At 42.5% G+C, this 18454-nt stretch overlaps 1 protein-coding gene across 14 annotated transcripts in view; it reads left to right on the top strand.

The window, feature by feature from the left end:
* Window positions 1-18074, top strand: part of ZNF605 (zinc finger protein 605) — a 32290-nt gene extending 14216 nt beyond the window's left edge. For all 14 annotated transcript variants that reach the window (XM_061384362.1, XM_061384365.1, XM_061384367.1 and 11 more), the window contains 3 exons: window positions 9166-9286; window positions 9524-9616; window positions 13003-18074. In XM_061384362.1, coding sequence (XP_061240346.1) covers window positions 9166-9286; window positions 9524-9616; window positions 13003-14798 — 2010 coding nt within the window. In that variant the 3' untranslated portion in view covers window positions 14799-18074. The remainder of the gene's footprint in view (window positions 1-9165; window positions 9287-9523; window positions 9617-13002) is intronic.
* The last annotated feature ends 380 nt before the right edge of the window (window positions 18075-18454 follow it).

Genomic DNA, 18454 nt, shown 5'->3' with positions numbered 1-18454 from the left:
GGGCACTCGGGTAGTCCTCAGAGGCGCAGACTCGGTTGGGCCTGCGTTTTGTGCCTTTCCCAGGTCCGAGCAGCTCAGGTGACGAGGTGTTTGGCGAGCGCGATTGCTGTGACTTATCGCCTCCCCACAGCTCAGTTATCTAGGTGTACAACCAGCGCACCTTCTCAGACAGATGTTGACCATCCAGACCCCCAAGAAGTTTTAGTTAGCAAAGAAGACTGCTTACAGTTTTATAGATAATGTCTCTCTGGGGCTGCGAATGCCCCCTTCCAGCTCTGGCTGCCTGTCACAGGAGGGGGATGGTCTGTAGCCGGCTATCTCTGTTCAGTCCTTTGTTCCGTGTGCGGGCCTGGCAGTGTCTTAGGTTACGGCTGGCTTTTTGCATGGTAGATATCCCACAGTCTGGTTTGCCAGCCCAAATTATTTCGCTCAGATAGCGCTCGGGGTATTCAGGCCAGGTCCTTACACTAAGCGATGCAGCCCACGCCGTGCCTCCCTGCCCAGCCCCCGCTTGCTAGTGGCGTGTGCACGCGTCTGTGCTGCTTCTCCGCTGAGAGAGTTACCGTAGGGCTCGTAATCTGCGGTTTTTAATTGTTTATTTATTTTTGCTCCCTGTTATGTTGCCCTCTGCGCTTTCAAGGCTCAGCACAGATTCGGCAGTGAGAAGGTTTCCTGGTGTTTGGAAACTTCTCTCTTTTTAAGACTCCCTTCCCAGGACGGAACGCCATCCCTCCCTCTTTTGTCTCTTTTTTTGTCTTTTCTATTTTTTCCTTCCTCCTTTCGAAGACTTGGGTTGGTTTTCTGGGTGCCTGATGTCCTCTGCCGGCATTCAGAAGTTGTTTTGGGGAATTTACTCGGCGTTTAAATGTTCTTTTGATGAATTTGTGGGGGAGAAAGTGTTCTCCCCGTCCTACTCCTCCGCCATCTTCCTTCCAGGCATTTCTACAACCAACAGGAAAGGTTTAAATACATTTAAATTAAAGCCAGAGAAAACGTAAACTTGGAAAGGAAGGTGGTCAAAAGAAATACAAGGTGGACCATAGAATCATACAAAAATCTTGAAGTTGGGACACAGACATGTGAGAAGTAAGGCCCTGCACTGTTGGAATTGAGCCGCAAGCTTCCTTAGGTGTCCCCAGAAGCTGCCATAGAAAGAGAAACAGGAATAGCTGCATGGTTTTCTCTGTCAGAAAGCAGACTATTACTGACTTAGCAGAAGCAAACATTTCCTGATGATTACATGTAAAGAAAATGCTTGGATAACTGTTTATGTAGATGGCGTGGTGAATGACGTCCTGGAATGGGTGAACATATTTCCGAGGGCTATTCCTTGCGGGGATCCTCAGTGTAGGTGGAGGACATGGGAGTGGACAGCAGGCCTGGGCCCACACCCTACTTCTGTTCTGCTTTTAGGGAAGAAAACCTGAATCATCTTGCAGAATTGGTTGTTACAAAACCTTAAAATGGCCTCCATAAATATTCTCTCAGTTGGAATTTCAATACATTTAAAAAAAAATTATTTATTTATTTTGGCCTGTGCTGGGTTTTCATTGCTGCACAGGCTTTTCTCTAGTTGAGAAGAGTGGGGGCTGCTCTCTAGTTGTGATGCACAGGTCTCTCATTGTAGTAGCTTCTTTTGTTGAGGAGAAGTGGAGTGGCTACTGTATTAGCTTTTTGCCTTCACCCAAAGGAAAAATACACTTCTCATATCTTTATGATGGGAAGTAATTTTCCAGCTTGGAACCAGATGCCCCAGTCAGGCCAGTCAGGCTGCTGTTCTCCCAGAGAACAGGAGACAGGGATGTGTCTTCCTGGCTGATTTCAGAGACACCTCCCAGGTCTATAAGAAAGACATTCTTGAGTTATTAAACTTCATTTTAGAAAAGATTTGGTTGTTAACAAGAAAAAAAGATCTGGGGCATGCGGGCTTCAGGAGTTGTGGCACATGGACTCAGTAGTTGTGGCTCCCAGGCTCTAGAGCACAGGCTCAGTAGTTGGGGCATATGGACTTAGCTGCTTCGCAGCATGTGGGATTTTTCCTGATCAGGGATCAAACCGATGTCTCTTGCATTGGCAGGTGGATTCTTTACCACTGGGCCACCAGGGAATCCCTCAGTACACTTTAGCTAGGAGTTTTTTGGCTTCTGTTGGCAAAAGCTGGACAGGAAGATGTCTGCTTTTAGCTCCTTTTCCTGACTTTTTTTTGATCTGTGTATAGGTGATTTACAGTGTTGTGTTAGTTTCTTCTGTACACCAACGTGAGTCAGTTACACATTTATATGTATGTGTGTGTATGTGTGTATGTATGTATGTGTGCTAAGTCGCTTCAGTTGTGTCTGATTCTTTGTGACCCTGTGGACAATTGCTTGCCAGTCTCCTTTGTCCATGGGATTCTCCAGGCAAGAATACTGGAATGGGTTGCCATGCCCTCCTCCAGGGGATCTTCCTGATGCAGGGATCGAAACTGTGTCTCTTACACCTCCTGCATTGGCACGTGGACACTTTACCACCAGTGCCACCTGGGAAGTACATACACACATGCGCACACACACACACATATTTTTCATATTCTTTTCCGTTATGGTTTATCACAGGATATTGAATATAGTTTTCTGTGCTATTCAGTAGGGCCTTGTGGTTTATCTATCCTATATATATGTGTATGTTATAGCTTGCATTTGCTAACCTCAAACTCTCAATTCATCCCTCCCCAACCCCTCTTCCTGACTTTGTTGACTCAAGAAACAGGACTGCAGTGTCTCTTCAAAGCGATTCCTGTCCACCTAGCTAACCTCCATGCTCTTTGCCTCCCTCCCTTTCTTTTCTTCTTTTAAAAATTCTGTTGTTTAAACTACTGTAGGCCTTTCCCTGTTCCTGCTGTGTTCTGAGTCAGGAGTTCAACAGAGCTGAGAGGGCTGAGCTGCTGATAACTGCAGCATCAGGGTGATGGTATCAAAGCCTCTAATTGCTGTGATGGCACAGGTGAGAACCAGATGCTGATGAAGGTGCTAACTTCCCATTACCTTTTCCTGAGGAGTGAATGGTGCCTTGATCGTGTGTGGATAGCTCAGCACGGTTGTAGAGGTGTCTTGCCCTCACTGCCTGGGAGCTGTGAACAAAAGGTTCCGGCAGGTTTATGGACTTGGGGGTTAGAAGGAGGGGAAGAGGAGGTGGGAGTGGAAAGTACAGGATACTGGGTCAGAGTAGGGACAGTGTCTTCAGGTTCCCTGCCTGCCATCCCACTCTGCCCTGCCACCACAAGGGGATTTTAGCAAGGTACCCAAGAAAGGCCTGTGCCAGAAGCTCCAGGTAGACATAGTACACCCCTCACCCCTCGAGTCTTGGGGAGAGCACAGGTTGTGCTTCAGGTCTGGGGGTGGAGGTGGGGGCAGCATCACCCAGGAGGCCTGGAGATAACCCCTTGTGACTTGTGGTGAGACCTGAGGATTCACATGTAGGTTTTTAACCAGGAGGCAGACTCCTCTGTTCCACTGCTTAATTTTTTCAGGACCTGAGTTAGAAACAGGCTCCCCCATCATGAACCTGAGCAGGTCAGACTTGGAGGGACTGAGACAGGAACCAGGGAATTAACCTGGGGCAGCAGCAGACAGGGCCCTGAGGAAGACCCTGGAGCAGGATGATGAGGACTGCCTCCCAGGTGGTCTTAGCTGTTTCTGAATCAGGAAGGCTTGTCTCAGTCCATCAGGAGGCTTCTGGAGTTGCTTTGTGAGTCTTTTGTGATCTGGCACAGGACAGTGGTTCACTTAGCACAGCCCTGGAAGCAGGTAGAAGCTGGCTGGAATGCCTACCTGCCGGGGCTGAGACAGTGGGGTTCCCATAGCTGGGGGTACACACTAGGAGTGCAATCCCAGAGTCCCCAAGCAGGATACATTTTCATCAGGCAGTGAGGTTAAACAGGGCCTTTCTGTGGGCCTCCCAGGACATCAGCCTGGTCTGAATAATTTAGTTCAGTCCTTGGTTTGTGAGGGACTGCCTGGGGTGCTTAGTTCCAAACTGTTTGTCCAGGACCTCCCACCTCATGGGGTGGCAACAGCACCCAGGCGGTGGTGTCTGGGAAGTGCACGGGCCAAGGCCACCCTGTGCTTCTGGCCAGCAGCCCCATCAGGACAGGAAGGCCAGAAAGGTGTCAGTCTGCATCCAGACAGAGCAACACAGGAGTCGTTTCTTTTGTTTCTTGTTTTGTTTTTTTTTTTTCCCCCAGGAGAAAGGGAAAGCTCTAGGAGCAAGTCTGAAAAACAAAGATCATTTATATCCTTCTCCCTCCCCTGTGCCTCTCCTGGTGCTGGGCTTTATTTTCTTTTTTCTGTTATCATCAGTGTGTCTCATTTGATAATCAAAACTTGGAAAGAAATCATCTTCTGTTTTTATCCAGACTCTATCTGGAAAGACTCTTTGTCCCTACACAGAGGGGCAGATATTTTTATGTAATTTAAGTGGAGCGATCATGTTTAAGAATTGGTTAGCAGAAACTCCTGAAATTTTAAAAGATTTAAAAATGGTTTTACATGGGCACTTCCCTGGCAGTCCAGGGGTTAAGAAGTCATGTTCCCAATGTAGGGGGCACAGGTTTGATGCCTGGTCAGGGAACTACTAAGATCCCACATACTGCACAGCATGGCGTAAATTTCTTAAATAATGTAAAATTAAAAAAAAAATTAAATAAAATGGTTTTACATGATCTCCCACTTGTTGAGTCTTCAGGACGGCGTGGCAGGGAGTGGAAGGCTCTCACAGTGGCTCCCACAGAGTCTGAGGTATCAGCGACTGTGAAAGGAGGACTGTGATTGCAGACAGCCTTTCCAGGCATCCAGCATAGTGAGAAGCGCCCTCATGGGAGCTGCTGCACTGGGTCCCAGGCTGCCTTTCTGAGCTCTGTGCTCCAGACTGGGGTTACCTTGACCTCTCATCAGCCCCTTATGTCTCTCCTTAAACTGTTAATTAAGACACTCACTGAACCCCACAGCAAATCTGGGGCTGTGATCAGATGCAGTGAATTCAAAACCCAAAAAGGAAGTAAATGTGGTCAGGTGGAGCCTGAGAGTGTGATTTGCATTGGGGGAACCCACAAGGATGGCCAGAGCAGACCCCAGGAAAGTGTCAGGGTCCAGTGAAACCCTTTGGATGGGATGAGAAGCCCAGCGAGGTCCACCTGTGGAGTACATCCTGGCACAGGAGCCTGTCCTGGGGCAGTGTTTTCCATCTTGTCCAGCATCTGGAAGGTGGGACAGCTTTCCTCAATGTTTTGGCCCGTTCTGACAACATGGCAGCACACGCATGTGGGCCCAGCCTGGGACAGTGTCCGTCTCCACAGCATCCTGTCCTGGATCCAGAAGGGGTTGAACATGTCTCTTGCTTCGGACGGGGGCAGTTCCAGACTCTCTTTGGTGAGCATCCACACAGCTGACATCAGTCTTGTTAGGAACAGAACTTGGTTTCGTCCAAATGTGTCACCCCCGTGGGGGGCTTGTTTTATGTGGGTTTGAAGCTTGCTGTGGGGTCAGCTGTAGCTCATGAGCCGAGAGACTCAGCGTCCCCAACATGCCTCTGTGTTCCAACCCTGACCATGGCAGTCTCCACAGTCTCCATCATGGCTGGGGGTGGAGGCCAGCAGGGGCACACAGATACTACATCAGTGCCAGTTGCACACTCAGTAATGGGGCCCAGTATAGTTATCTTTGGAGCTGGTGGCGCCCTTAAGGCTGGGTGTCGGGTTTGGGGTGGGAGGGCAACTTCCCGCCCTACAACCTGTCAGGTAGAGCCTTTGTAATTGCTTGTAGTTAAGCCTGAAAAATTCTGAGCCGGAATTCTCATGTGAGTTTTAAAACATGTATAAATTCATGTAATTAACCTCACAGTCAGGACTCAGGATAGTTCTCTCTCTCCCAAAATTCCTGGGTGTCACCTTCTTGCATCCCTAACCTCTGGCAATAACTGATTTGTTCTCTGTCTCCATAGTCTTGCCTTTGCCAGAATGTTAGATAATGTAACCATGAGTGTATAACCTTTCATACTGACTTTTTTTGCTCATTCTTCAGTAGTTTGTCCCTTTTTCAAAAGATGCAAACTCCCTGATGGATTTCAGGGAAGAGTTCTTTTTTTTCTTTTAGCTGTGCTGGGTCTTCATTGCTGCAAGGCTTTTCTCTAGTTGTGGAAAGTGGGGGCTACTCTCTAGTTGCAGTGCAAAGACTTCTTATTGTGGTGGCTTCTCTTGTTGCAGAGCACAGGCTCTAGGCACACAGGCTTCAGCAGTTGCAGCTTCCAGGCTCTAGAGCACAGGCTCTATAGTTGTGGTGCATGGACTTAATTTCTTCTTGGCATATGGGATCTTCCTGGATCAGGGATCGAACCTGTGTCTCCTGCATTAGCAGGAGGATTCCTTACTATTGATCCACCAGGGAAGCCCCAGTTTGTCCCTTTTCATTTGCTGAATGGCTTCATACAGTAGGTCCTATATGTGGAGACACTGGTTTGCTTCTCTGTTTGCTGGTGCAGGACGTCCTGGTTGCCTCCAGTTCTTAATAGGCTGTGTTTATCTGCATATAGGTTTGAACATAAGTTTTTGGGTGAGCATAAGTTTTTAGTTTATTTGGGTAAATACCTACAAATGGTCTTGCTGGGTAGGTGTATGTTCAACTTTATGAGAAGCTATGAAAGTGTCCAGAGTCCCTGCCCTGTGTTCCCACAGCATGAACGGGAGTTGCTGTAGCTCTGCGTCCTCACTGTCATTTGTCAGTTCTGTTCTGTTACTTTTTCATTTTAGCCATTCTGATAGGGATGTAGTAGCAACTCAATATTGTTTTAATTTGCATTTCCCTATTGACAGATGATATTGAACATTTTTTCATATATTTTCAATCTTACATCTTTTTTGATGAAGCATATGGTAAGATCTTTTGCCCATTTTTTAAACGATGTTATAGTTTTAGTGTTGTTAAGTCCCGTTAACATGCTTTCTCAGATAAGTGATTTGCAACTATTTCCACCTAGTATGTGCCTTGTCTTTTCTTTCTCTTAATGGTGCCTTTCATAGAGAAAAAAAATACTAATTTTGAAACAGTTCAGTTTTATTAATTATTTCTTAAATGGACCATGTGTATTCAGTGTTGTGTCTAAAAACTCATTGCAAAATCCAGTCACGCAGGTTGTCTCTTGTTTTTTTCTAGAAATTTCATTGTTTTGTGTTTCATATTTAGGTCTGTGTTCCTTTTTTTAAAAAAATCTGTTTATTTGTTTTGGGCTGTGCTGGGTCTTTGTTGCTGTGTGGGCTTTTTTCTAATTGTGGTAAGTGGGGGCTACTCTGTAGTTATGGTGCATGGGCCTCTCATTGCGGTGGCTTCTCTTATGACTGAGCACAAGCCCTAGGGCTTGTAGGCTTCAGTAGTCTCAGTACGTGGGCTCAGTAGTTTCAGCTCCTGGGATCTAGAGTACAGGCTTTATATTTGTGTTACACAGGCTTAGCTGCCCCATGGCATGTGGAATCTTCCTGGATCAGGGATTGAACCTGTGTCTCCTACATTGGCAGGCAGATTCTTTATCACTGAGCCACCAGGGAAGCCCTGTGGTTCTTTTTGAGTTGATTTTTTGGTAAGGTGTAATGTGTATCAAGGTTTGTTCTTTTGCTTGTGGGTATCCAGTTACTTTAGCTCATGTGCTGAAAACTCCCTGCTCCGAGGAATTGTAGGTGCACCTCTCAAAAGCCAGGGAGCTTACCTGTGGGGGTCCACTTCTGGGCTTTCTGTTCTTTTCTGGTCACCAACATCTGTAACCTCTCACTGATACCACCTTGTTATCGTGTGCATTTATAGGAAGTCCTGAAACCAGGTAATGTGAGTCCTGCAATGTTGCTGTTCTGTTTCCAAATTGTTTTGGATATTCTGGTTCCTTTGCCTTTTATCCCCATACCCTGAATGTACTTGTATCATGGCCTCTGAAATGCCTTATTGCCTCTGGCCAGAAAAGACTGAAAAGTATAGGAGAATATGATGTTTTTCTACTCATCTTTATATTTCTAGCACCTGGCATAGTTCCAGGCCCCTTAATTGCTGGAAAAAACATGCGTTCTAAAGGATAGCTAGTTCCTACTTCAGACCAGTACTGCTCATAGGGAGGAGAGTGTTCTAGAAAGGTAGATGTGGTTTTAGTTCTGACAGTGACTAAGAACCATCCCTGTCCCTTAGGCCTTGCACCGCATGGGGCAAATGTGCCCAGCTAAGTGGTTTAATCGCTCAGTCTTCTCCAACTCTTTGTGACCCATGGACTGTAGCCCACCAGGCTTCTCTGTCCACTGGAGTTGCCATTTCCTTCTCTAGGTAATCTTCTTGACCCAGGGATTGAACCACATCTCCTGTGTCTCCTGCATTGCAGGTGGATTCTTTACCCACTGAGCTCTCAGGGAAGCCCTTTCTCAGCTAAGAATTATTCCGAAATCCCAGTGGCACCTTCTTTGAGAAACACTGCTTGTTTAAAGACAGCCTATTCCAACTTCTTATCCTATGGGTAGATGGGTGGATAAGTTTATGAATTCATAATGATGAATATTTTAATAACTCTTTTGTTTTTCTCTCAAAGTATAATAGTGCAAGATTAGGATATCATTTTACTGTGTAGAAAAAATTATCCCAAACCTCAGTGGCTGAAGTTTAAACATTTATCTCAGTTTCTGTGAGTTAGGAATCTGCCAGTGGCTCACCCATTTGGTTCTAGTGGAGAATCTCACACGATCCTGTCTTCAAAATGTTGAGAATTGCTGTGGTATGAAGGTCACACACTTCAAGCTTACTCACATGGGTGTTGGCAGACCTCTGGTCCTTGCCACGTAGGCTTGTACACAGAGCTGCCTCACCATGTGGCCCTTGGACTTCCCCAAAGAGAGCAGGAGGGGGTTCCCAAGGTAGAAGTCATGTCCTCTTATAACCTGGTCTTGGAAGGGAGATCCCTTACTTCTACCCTATTCCATTCAGTGGAAGTGACTTGATAAATCCAGCCCATATTCAGGACGTGGGGCAGTGAGGGTTAAACAAAAGCACATTTCCAGGAGTTGGAGATCATGGGTCCAGCTTTCAGGCCACTTGTTGCTGTAGAAAAGGAAGCCTACATTCAGCAAAGAGAATGACTTCAGATTTAACAGGGATTATACTTTTTTAGATATCGTTTGAAGATGTGGCTGTGAATTTCACATTGGAGGAGTGGCAGCTGCTTAATCCTACTCAGAAGACCTTGTACAGAGACGTGATGTTGGAGAACTATAGCAATCTAGTTTTATTGGGTAAGAACATTCTCATGTAGTACAGTGCATACCCGGTAACTGGATATGCACATACCTCTAAGATATTACTGACTTTGGATTTAAGTTTCAGATGTCAAAGAGTCTTTGATTTTGACACCCAAGTGAAAAGTTTTTATTTGCTTTCTTTGTTTTATAGCCTCTGAGGTGAAATAGTCTTCATATTTAAGAGTCCCCTCAGCCCAAGCAATTGGGACTCTCTGTGTTTCCAATTGACAGGTTATCAAGTTATCAAACCTGAGATGATCTTCAAGCTGGAGCAGGAAAACCCATGGTTATTAGATGAAGAAATCCTAAGTCAAAACTTCTCAGGTGAGAAATAATCAGTTTAGTGGCAGACAGCGAAAGTTAAATCTCAGGTTTTTGATGATAGATTGGTACTTTTGAAATGTTATTTGTAAATAACTCTGGTTAAAGCTTCTCCATCTTTGGAGTTGACTCAGGACTCTGTGTCCTGATCTCCACATCAGGATGTGTCCCCTTTGGAGCTGGTAATGAAATGTGCCTCTAGTGGCACAGTCATTCAGGACCTTGCATTCTTGATCAGACCCTTCTTTGAGTTTCCCCAGTTGACTTTTTCTTCTCTCCTGCCCCAGTCCCACCTGCAGAGGCTTCTTTTCTCCTCTTTAAGAATTCATAATTTTTTCCTGTTTTAGGTGATGCTGTTACCTTTGAATTTCCTTTATTATTTTGCTTTTCTCTCCCTAATTTATCAAATTTCTGTTTCAAACTCACATAGAGTAGACTGTGAGTCCATGGACAGAGAATAGAAGTCTAATGCCTAAAAGCATTCTTCCTGCCTCCTTGCAGATAAGAACTTCAGGGTCAGCATCCAGGGCATCTTTCTGGTGCCTTTGATGTTTAGCTTCTAAAGCTTCTTGTTTATCCCTTCAAATGGTCTGCGGGGGTTTAAGACTTGCTGTGTGATATATTTTACCTCCATTTGAGTTGAATACCCTCACAGTATGGCAGCATCTTATCTGTGAAGTTTTTTCCTGTGCCCAGAGGTCACAGTTGACTCCAGTTGAAGTAATTCCTTCCTTGTGTCTTTCACATGTTTCTCTGCATGTGGGCTTTTGTGCACACTTTTTCAATTAGATACCCTCCCCCTCTTTAAGCTCTATTTTTTCACTTCCACAGTGTTTCTTGACTCCCAGCCTTTTCTGAAATCTCTACCTACTGAGCAGTATTGTAGGAACCTGGGTCTGATCACACACTATCTATAATTATCTATAATTTCTTAACTAATTAGGTCTTGAGGTTTTTTCCCTACGTAGAAAGATGGTAACTAACTTATTATTCTCTGTTCTTTATGACATTTATGCTGTGTAATTACTAAATATTTCATTAATTGGTTGTTGTGAGGCCAGGTAAAGCAGGATCTGTCTTATTTTTCAAATAATTTCTTTAGTACAAAGGTTTTCATCTAAGTAAGTGTTTCATCTTATTTGGGAAAATACTTCAAATTACGTATGTCGGCACCATTCACATGGATGATTAGGACTGGGTATGCGTAGTTTGGAAAAGCTGTCAAGATAGACTTTATGTTCCTCCATTAATTTAGAACCACTGCTATTTTGTGAAATGAGAGGAGTTGAGATAAAGTATGAGTCATGAAATAACATTGCAGGATCAGGGAATTATAATTTAGAAGATAATATAAAATAATTCAGCTTGAACATAATACACTTGTGTCAAAATGCAAAATTAATTATCAGGATTAACTATATAGAAAGGAATTGCTTTAGAAGTTTAATGATAAGTGAATAGGGTTGTATTGAGGGCTTGTATGTACTATGTAGTGGGAGTACATCAGTGAAAAACTCAAACCTGTTCCCTACCTTCATTACATTCCAGTGGGAGAGACAGAAGTAAGGTGATTACCTATCTGATAAGTGCTATGAAGAGAATAAACAGGGTGTTTGTTAGTGTGCCCTTAAAATGATATGAAATAGGCATACTGGAAGCTGGGCAGGGAGGAGCCCAGTGTTGTGAGAGGAAGTTGAGGGCTGGAAGGAGCCAGGCATGCAGGGGTGTGTATGCTGTGTTAAAAGCCCAGATTTATCAAAGGTTTTTAAACAAGAGGTTTAAGCAAAAGGTTAGAGTACATTTTATAAAGATTGATGTGTGGAGACTAGAATTGGGAGGGCATGAGCCTGGAAGTGGGAATATCAAATGAAAAATAGGATGAAATGAAGGCTGAATGAATCAGAGTGTAACGGAAACAGAGATGTGGGGAAACAGACCTGTACCCCTACCAAGGATGATACTAGTAAAACATGGTCTATGTGTTTGCCAAAGTGCCAAGATTTTTAAAAAATTTCTTTAATAATTTTTTTGGTACAGTTTAACCTCAGTATGGTTTTATATCATTTAATTTATTAGTTTGGATATATATCTTAATCTTATTCCTTGATTTGAATTAAAATTTATTTTTCTTTACTCTTACATTTCATGAGACAATTTTTTATAAACTCTTAAAGAGTATCTCACACTTACATGTCTGTAGGACATATAAGTGTCTCACACTTATATGAGAAGCTTATATAAATGGTATCTAACTTCCCTCTCTAGTCTTTAAAATGCCCATGAACAGTGTTATCATCTTTTACTCACTGAAACTCAAAACGTTGAATCTTTTTTTTTTCTCCTCCATATCCACAGCTCTAGTTAGCTCTTCCTCTGAAATTCTGATATATCTGAGGGTTGTTAGATGAGGCTATTTCCCTCCCCAGATAAATTATCCTACAAAAAAAGAGTGATTGCTTTATATTTGAGATCTTGCCGTATTTTTTTCATCTTGGGAGTATTATCTCACATTCCTAGTAAAGAATATCATAAAGTAAACAAGCTTAAAAGATCATTAAGGGAGATCACAGATAACTGTACTTACAGGGTAAAAAAGAAAACTGTCCTAATATTATGCAAAGTATACTTGTGGTTTTGAGTAATTTACATCATATACAGATTCAGTATATAGATGATGATTCAATTAAAGTATCAGAAACCTTAATAAAGGTGTTGATGCTGAGCTCTGGAGAACTCTTAGATAATTCCAAAAAAGTATTTCTCATGATGGTGAAATTGCAGATATCAGTGATTTGGGTGATGATTTTGAATGAGGATGCTTTTTGAATGTACTGATAGTACAGAAAACTAACATATCTCACCTTTCAGACATGAAAGTTGATATCCTGTGTTTGCTGTCATTGTATTCAGTGTTTCTTCCTGTGTGACATTCAGCACTGTGTATTAATCTTGCTGTTCTCTGCACTTTGATACTCAGTACATCTGATACTGTGATACTCAGAAGTACTCAGTCTTCCCTCATGGGAGTACCTACTTGCCCTTTTCTGATTTCTGTTAATAATGTCTGGGCATATAGAAGATAATCAGTAGGTTATTGTGGAATGAGCACAGTGTTTGATTAGAAATTGCTTGTCTTTTTTATCTCATCATGATCACTTGAATATATTTCATTTTTCCTTATTTTAAAGTTTGTGTTTATAAACATTTGTAATTTCAAAATCTGTTTTCATTTCTATTAAAAAGTTCAAAGCCTAATAAGTAGATATTGTATGTGGGAGATTTTTTTTTTTTTTTAATGGACTGGGCTCATGCTCCATTTCTGAAGATTTGTTCAATAAGCTTAATGATTAGGGAAATTTACACAGTATGGTTCATTTTTTCCTTTTTAGAAAAAGTCTGGCTAGATAATAATCTCAAAATGTGGCATCAGGATAATCAAGACAAGCTTAAAAGTTTGGAGAGAGGCCGTGAATATGACATCTTTGAGAGAATGTTTCATTTAGGCATTAACTTTGATCATTTAGGAATGAGATCCCATAAATGTGGCACAGGTGAAAAAAGTCTGAAGGATCCTTTTGATTTTCTTATTCCAAAAAGTAACTGTGAAAGAAAGAAACTTGATGAGCTTAATAGGAAATTATTATTTTGTATTAAACCTGCCAGAACTTATGGTGGAATAAAATACTCTGATGGCAATACATGTAGAAAAGTCAGCAGTAAAGAGCCAGGACTCATTATGAGCCATATACCACACACAGGAGTCTGTTTGTGCATGGAATGTGGCAAGGTTTTTAATAAAAAGTCACAGCTCATTATACATCAAAGAACTCATACAGGAGAGAAGCCCTATGGATGCCGGGACTGTGGGAAAGCTTTCTCCCAGAAGTCATTGCTCACTATTCATCAAAGGACTCATTCAGGAGAAAAACCATATGGGTGTGGGGAATGTCAGAAAGCTTTCAGTAGGAAATCACTGCTCATTTTACATCAGAGAACTCACACAGGAGAGAAGCCCTATGGCTGCAGTGACTGTGGGAAAGCCTTCAGCAGGAAGTCACAGCTTAAAAGACATCAGATAACCCATACGATAGAGAAGCCCTATGGCTGCAGTGACTGTGGGAAAGTCTTCTCCCAGAAATTAAAGCTCATTACACATCAGAGGACACACACAGGCGAGAAGCCCTACAGATGTAGTGATTGTGGAAAAGCCTTCTTTTGGAAGTCACAGCTTATAACTCATCAGAGGGTTCATACAGGGAAGAAGCCATATGCCTGTAGTGAATGTAAAAAAGCCTTCAGCAGGAACTCACTCCTCATTAGGCATCAGAGGATCCATACAGGAGAGAAACCCTATGAATGCAGTGAATGTGGTGAAGCCTTCATCAGAAAACCACAACTTGTTAAACATCAAATGACTCATACGGGAGAGAAGAACTATCAGTGCAGTAATTGTGAGGAAGCCTTCTTTAAGAAGTCAGAACTAATTAAACATCAAAAGGTTCATTTAGGAGAAAGACCCTATGGATGTGTTGAATGTGGAAAAACCTTCTTTGGAAAGTCACAGCTCCTGACACATCAGAGAACTCACACTGGAGAGAAACCTTATGAATGTAGTGCCTGTGGGAAAGCCTTCACCCAGAAGTCCAGCCTGGTGTCCCATCAGAGGACACATACAGGGGAGAAACCTTATGAATGCAGTGAATGTGGGAAAACCTTCAGTGAGAAGTCAAGTCTCATTCACCATCAGAGAACCCATACTGGAGAAAAACCCTTCGAATGTGGTGAGTGTAGGAAAGCTTTTGCCTGGAAGCCACAGCTTCTTAGGCACCAGAGAATTCATACAGGGGAGAAACCCTATGGATGCAGTGAATGTGGAAAGGCATTTGTTCAGAAAGTACAGCTCATTAAACATCAGAGAAATCATACAGGAGAGAAGACCTATGGATGCAATGACTGTGCAAAAGCTTTCTTTGAGAAGGCACAGCTCATTATACATCAGAGAATTCATACAGGAGAGAGACCCTATAAATGTGAGGAATGTGGGAAGTCTTTCACTAGGAAGTCACACCTTATGAGGCATCAGAGGATCCATACAGGGGATAAGTACTATGGATGCAGTGAATGTGGGACTGTCTTCCACAGGAAGGCGCAGCTCCTGATTCATCAGAGAAGTCATATGCTGTAGACATGGGGTGAATGTGGTGAGTGTGGGGAGTCTGCCATCAGATGTCAGGTCCCTGACATTCCAAGGACATGTATGGGAGAGAAACTCTGTCACTGCAGTGACTGTCTTACCACATAGAATTTAGAAAGAGAACCTTTTTTTGTTGTTGTTGTTAAGTAGACGATATAGGAAAGTCTTCTCCCAGGAAACACAACTTGTGGCATATTGATGGCTCCTCAGTGTGGAAGTCTTATCAGTATTGTGTTAAGTATAGACCTTTCAGTCAAAAGTGCCAGGCTATTAAATTTTAGAAGACCTAAACAGGAGAAAAAATCAATTGTTGTAACAAGTGAGTGAAAATTTCATTGGGAAATGGTAGCCCAGAGTACACTAGATAATACATACACAAAGGAAGTAACTGAGTATTATATACTATAGGTCTCATGCAGAGGAGTAGTCCTAGTACATTGAAGAATTTGATAAGCATGATCCCTGTTGAAATAATTCTTTAAGAAGGTTATGTTTATTGTATATAAATTTTTGTAAGAAAATAGGCATTTTTAAAGTGGTAGCTGTGTTTGAGGTGTGAAGACTTCTTTCTGCTTTCTGTTAGGGTGGTATAATAAGAACCACATAAACTCTCCTGCTTTAAACAGCTAGAAACTCCATTTATGAAATAGTGGTTTTTAGACATATGTCAAGTGCAGGTTTATGATCCCTGGCAGGAGGTGGACAAAATAAGGACAGCCCCACGACTGCCCAGCCTACTACCTGGGGACCACTGTCAAGGCTGCAGGTCAGGGAGTTGAATGAACATGGTCTTGCTGAACTGAAGAGGGTTTCTGAGTTGGCATTTGAGGAACCTCGGTAGCTAGAATTTGCAGGTGAAGGGTGCTGGGTAAGAAGGAGCTCCCCAGAGAGGAGGCTGTATAAATCCTCAGTGAGTCCCTCTTTGAGTATTTGGCTTTAGTCCTTATTTGCATGTGTGTGGAAGAAAACTGAGACTCTGAGAGGAGCTGGGTAGCAGGGAGCTGAACAAGCCCTGGAGCTTAGCACAGGCTGAGACAGTTTGTGTTCCCACCAGCCACTTGGAGGCAGCTTTTTGCACAGGGGCATCAAGGGGAGTTTCCAGAACAGAGTTGTCTTGGGGACGGTGGAGAATCGCTTAACCTAGATTAAAAGCTACTCTGGACCCACAGTGTTTGACATCCAGAAACTTACCTGGCACACCAAGAGGCAGGAACATATGACTTGTAACTACAAGAAAAATCAGTCAATAGAAAGAGGAAAGACTGAATTGATGGGAAGTAGTAGATAAGTATATTCAAATAGCTACTGTAAGTATAAAGTAGAAGAAAACATAAATTTGATGAAACCTGGAGTGTAAGATACACTTTTAAAAGCTCAAATGGAACTTCTCAGGTTGAGAACAACTCTGAAAAATAAAAAATAAAAAAACCCAACTGGAATTAAGAACATATTAGACATAGAAGAAGGAAAGAAATCAATGAATCTGAAGAGTAAGAATGAAAATTATCAAATGATATACCCAGAGAAAAACACTGTGGGTGGGGGGAAAGGAGGACAGGAAATTAGTTAAAAGTGGTGTAATATACATGTAATGGAAGGTCTAGAGGAGAGAGGTGAGAGGCGGCAGAAAAGGGATTTGAATAAATGATGGCTGAAAAATACCCATATATGATGAAAAGTATAAACGCACATATTCAAGAAGTTCAAAGAACCCAACACAGAAGAAACATAAAGATGCCAATGGACATCACAGTCAGTTGATGAAAACTGGAGTTAAAGAGAACAATTGTTGGGAATTCCCTGGTGGCCAAGTGGCTGGGAGTCTGCCTTCCAATTCAAGGAGTGAAGGTTCAGTCCCTTGTCGGGAAACTGAGATCCCCCATGACGTGTGGCCCAGTCAAAAAAAAATTTTTTTTAATTGAGCAATTGTAAAATGCCTGGAGAAAAAAGGACAGGACACACCCACAGAGCAAAAAATTACAATATACTTCTGGTCAGAAACTATGCAAACTATAGGACAGCAGAATGACGCTGTTAAGTTACAAAAGAAAATAAAGAACCTCCCCTGCCCCACAGCCTGGAGTTCAATTGCCTGTCAAAAACATCTTTCAAAAATGAAACCAAAAAGGACTTCAAAAAAGCAAAATCAGAGAGAGTTCCTGCCTTCAGGAAACATTGAAGTTTGGGGACTGCAGGAAAACACCACTCTGGAAATGAAAGGTTCTGGAAATGGTGAATGCATGGGTGAATATGAAAGATTTTTGTCTTTATTTTAAAATTCCTTAAAAAGGTAATGAACTGCTTTAAACCAAACTAATGACAGCATACCTTGGGTTAAGATCTACTTAGAAGTAAAGTGCTACAGTAGTACTTAAGTATGAATCTATAAAAATAGTTGAAGAGACTTGTGTTGTCTGAGTCAGAGATGTGGGATGACTTGTATCTTTAGCAGCTACATGATGAAAAGTGTCTGTGTTATGGATCTGTACATGTGCTCATGTTCTCTGAGTGTTCTCCATGTCCACACCATTTTCCTCCTTTCTCTGTACGCCCAGAGGGAGTGCACTGCTTCCTAGGATTTCTGCTTAGGTTTGGAGAGGCGAGGTGTGTGTCACCCCTGCTTCTCTCCTGCTGGCACACATCTGGGGGTGTCTGTCCATGTGGCTGAAGCTCCTATGTTCACCACAGACCCTCCCCCTGCTCATCAGACATAAGGGTGTTGTTAATTGCTTCTGGGGACTTCACCATCCCTGGTTGATTTTCTTAATTCTAGACACACTTCTGTAAATAGTTTGTTTATTAAATATTCTTGAGTTAATAATTTTAAGTATAACGTTTGTTACAAATGATGAACGTTTGACCAAATTTTGAGTATCAGTTACTGGTCCATGGGGCATAGGCTGACATCTTTTGAGATTTCTTACACTCAAGATCAGTATTTTCTCTTTGTGTTTTAATAATTCAGTAAAAAATTATAAATTCTTTGTGTGTTTTGTTTTGCTGCAAACATAAATGACTCTGGAGATTGTTACCATCTGCTCCATACGCCGGTGGTCTCACAGCAATAGACTGAACATCATGAGGTCTTTGTGCTACCTCTGGGTTGGTTGACCTTACAAGAAAGCATTATTATTTTTGTTAAATATGTATGGGCAAGAAAAAGGTAACTCATTACTGAGTGAAGAAAGAAAGGAATAATGTACTGTACTTCCCTGTACTCTTATTTTAAAAACTTGTGCTGTGCAATTAAAATACTCTTATTCCATATTTGGCTTTTTTTAATTCTGTATAATTCACAGTCTGTCATCTATACACATGATTTCCCATTTCAGGATTCAGAATCACCCCCAGAGAACCTCTTTAAAGGCTCCATACTAGATTCCATCACAGACACCATGCCAAATTGAAAATCAACTTTCCTAAGATTAAAACAGAGGTTCTTAAGGTATAGATTCATGTGTGTGTGTGACTCTTTGTGACCCCATGGACTGTAGTCTCTCCAGGCTCCTCTGTTTATGGGATTTCCCAGGCAATAAAACTGGAGTGGGTTGCCATTTTCTTTTCCAGAGGATCTTACCAACCCAGGGATTGAACTGGCATCTCCTGCATAGGCAGATGGATTCTTTATCACTGAGCCGCTTGGTAAG

The sequence above is a fragment of the Bos javanicus genome, chromosome 17, assembly GCF_032452875.1.
Source record: "Bos javanicus breed banteng chromosome 17, ARS-OSU_banteng_1.0, whole genome shotgun sequence".
Taxonomy (NCBI): domain Eukaryota; kingdom Metazoa; phylum Chordata; class Mammalia; order Artiodactyla; family Bovidae; genus Bos; species Bos javanicus.
This window is presented reverse-complemented; position numbering and strand designations above follow the sequence as displayed.